The sequence below is a fragment of the Rhagoletis pomonella genome, unplaced genomic scaffold, assembly GCF_013731165.1.
Source record: "Rhagoletis pomonella isolate Grant_MI unplaced genomic scaffold, Rhpom_1.0 Rhpom_scaffold_00003, whole genome shotgun sequence".
Classification (NCBI taxonomy): Eukaryota; Metazoa; Arthropoda; class Insecta; order Diptera; family Tephritidae; genus Rhagoletis; species Rhagoletis pomonella.
Window position 1 is genome coordinate 53,825,663 of NW_023458557.1, and position 2,417 is coordinate 53,828,079.

The following is a 2,417-nucleotide window of genomic DNA, read 5'->3' on the forward strand; positions in this document are numbered from 1 at the left end:
CCGACCCGGATGCTTCCATAATCCTCCAGTAGGCGACCGCTGCATAAGCCAGCTCACTGGCGTCTGCAAATATGTGCAGTTCCACTGGAACGCCCATGAACGAGGTGCTGTAACATCGCGGAACGCTGAGGTTGACCAAATCTTCGAGCATCGCCACCCATTTTCTCCAAAGAACTCCTGGATCCACTGGTATCACGTCGTCCCACTCGACCCGCTTCCTCCAAGTCAGTTGCAAGATTAGCTTGGCTACCAAGGAACATTCTGCTGCTAGGCCGAACGGATCGAAGATAGACATGGTGACACTTAGCCATTCCATTCAGTAAGTTTCTGTCAATCTTGTCGATCGCTGTTGCGAAACGCAGTGCATCCTTACCAGTGTCCCAGCACATACCAAGCACCTTTTGAAATGTCCCAGCTTCCTTATCGAGGCTAAAGACTTTAGGCTTTTCTGCGTCATCGTTGAATCTTTGGTTAACCAGCCGGGAATTAGAAACAAAGCGTGTTAGGTCGAATCCGGCTCTCTTGTGTATCCACACGATTTCAGGAAGGATTCTCAGGGCATCGCACTCACAGGTAAATGAATGAACTAGGTCGTCGACGTAATGGTTGTTGAGGATAGCGCTGACGGCTTCCGGAAATCTTTCCGTGAACTCCAGAGCGTTACTATTTTTTACGTACTGCGCTGAGCAAGGCGAGCAAGTTGCTCCAAATGTCATAACCGCCATTGCGTACTCCTTGATTGGCTCGTCTGGGTTTGCTCTCCAAAGGAATCTTTGCGCTGCCTGATCACTCTCTCGCATCATCACCTGGTGAAACATCTCGACGATATCCGCGCGTACCCCGATCCCTCGCTGGCGAAATTTCATTAAGACCGCTGGTAGAGGCTGGCACTGATCAGGTCCGCTTGATAACGCAGAGTTAAGGGAGCAACCATCGACCTTCGCCGCAGCATCGAACACGAGTCGAAATTTTCCTGGTTTGTTTGGGTTGTGTACTGCGAAGTGAGGAAGATACCACGTCCGGTCACTTTCAGCAGATAATTCGTCCTCATGAAGTTCCCTAGAGTAGCCCTTTTCCAGGTATTCTGCCATAACGCGCACATACTCTCTCTTGAGATCGTCATCACGTTCGAATTTCTTCTCCAGTAAGATCAATCGTTTTTCAGCCATTGGTCGACTATTCGGCAACTGTGGATCTTCCCGTCTCCATAAAAGTCCAGTCTCGTAACGCTCGCCCTTACGGACCGTCGTACTTTCCAGAATAAACTTGGATCTCTTAACATCTTCGCTTTCGACCGTCTCGACGCATCGGACGCCCAGGTCTTCACTGGCCACGAACTCTTCCACTAACTGATGCAGCGCCCTGACTATGGTCTATGTCCGTATAAAACACCTGGTGTATGTTCTCGATCGGTCCTCTTTCTGTAGGACCGTACACGACCCAACCTAGCTTGGTCATGATTACCGCCGGACCCTTCCATCCATCACTGGCAATCAGTAGCTCTGGAGTAACTTCGGTGTAGTTGCATACGGGTAGCTTCTTCATGTGGCGATATTTCGATGAAAGCTCCTCGATATTTAACGTCTGCATCGGCAATCGCAGATCAGACACTGTGTTAACGTTCCTCAGGTTGAAAATTCTACTATTTTTCCTGGTGCCCGAAATACCCAAGTCCACGCGCGTAGACATCTCTGTTGCGGTGTTGCTGCCGAACCATTGAAGTGTCAGCTTTTCCTTTTTCCCTTCCAACCCAAGTCTCGCAGCCAAACTCTCGTTCATCAATGTAATCGCCGTACCTTCGTCGAAAAATGCATAACTATCAATTCGCTTGCTCCCAGCATACAACCTAACCGGGACAATTTTGAACAAAATCTTTCTATATGTGGGCCTAACTACGGCGCTGGTAAGCATTGGATGCGTTTGCTGCTTATTCGTTTCATTATTGCGTTCATTTAAAAGCTTATGCGTCCCCCTGGACCCTACACCTCGACTACGAGTTGGGCAACGGTTACCGGAATGACCCGGTCGCAAACAACAAAAACAAAGTTTATGTAGACGGGCAACCCTCCACCTCTGATTACAAGGCACATCTAAAAACTGCTTACATTTTGCTACGTCATGACCTTCCGAACAAATTCGACAAGTACTACTACTCGGAGCTACTTCGTTGGCGTGAAAAAATCGCTGGCGTTGATCACCACCTAAGGCTGACTTTGAGCGCTCGTTTATGTTCGCGCATGCCAAACTAACAACGCGAGCCAATTCTTGCAACCAATTGCTGAAATCTATAATCGATGCTCTTGGAGTAATCGTCACCGCGTACCTAGCCCACTCCAGCCTCCGTTGAACTGGCAGTTTACCTAACAATTCATCCATAAGGGTCGGGTTGCATAAATGATGGTCACAGTTTGCCGCTT

The 2,417-nt window shown here is 48.8% G+C and overlaps 1 protein-coding gene across 1 annotated transcript; it reads right to left on the bottom strand.

Moving 5' to 3' along the window:
* LOC118736611 lies at window positions 1–1,655 on the bottom strand (the record flags this gene model as incomplete). The annotated part of the gene is given in 1 exon segment (XM_036466663.1): window positions 1–1,655. A coding segment is annotated over 1 exon segment (1,116 nt). The 5' UTR covers window positions 1,170–1,655.
* Between the last annotated feature and the right edge of the window lie 762 nt (window positions 1,656–2,417).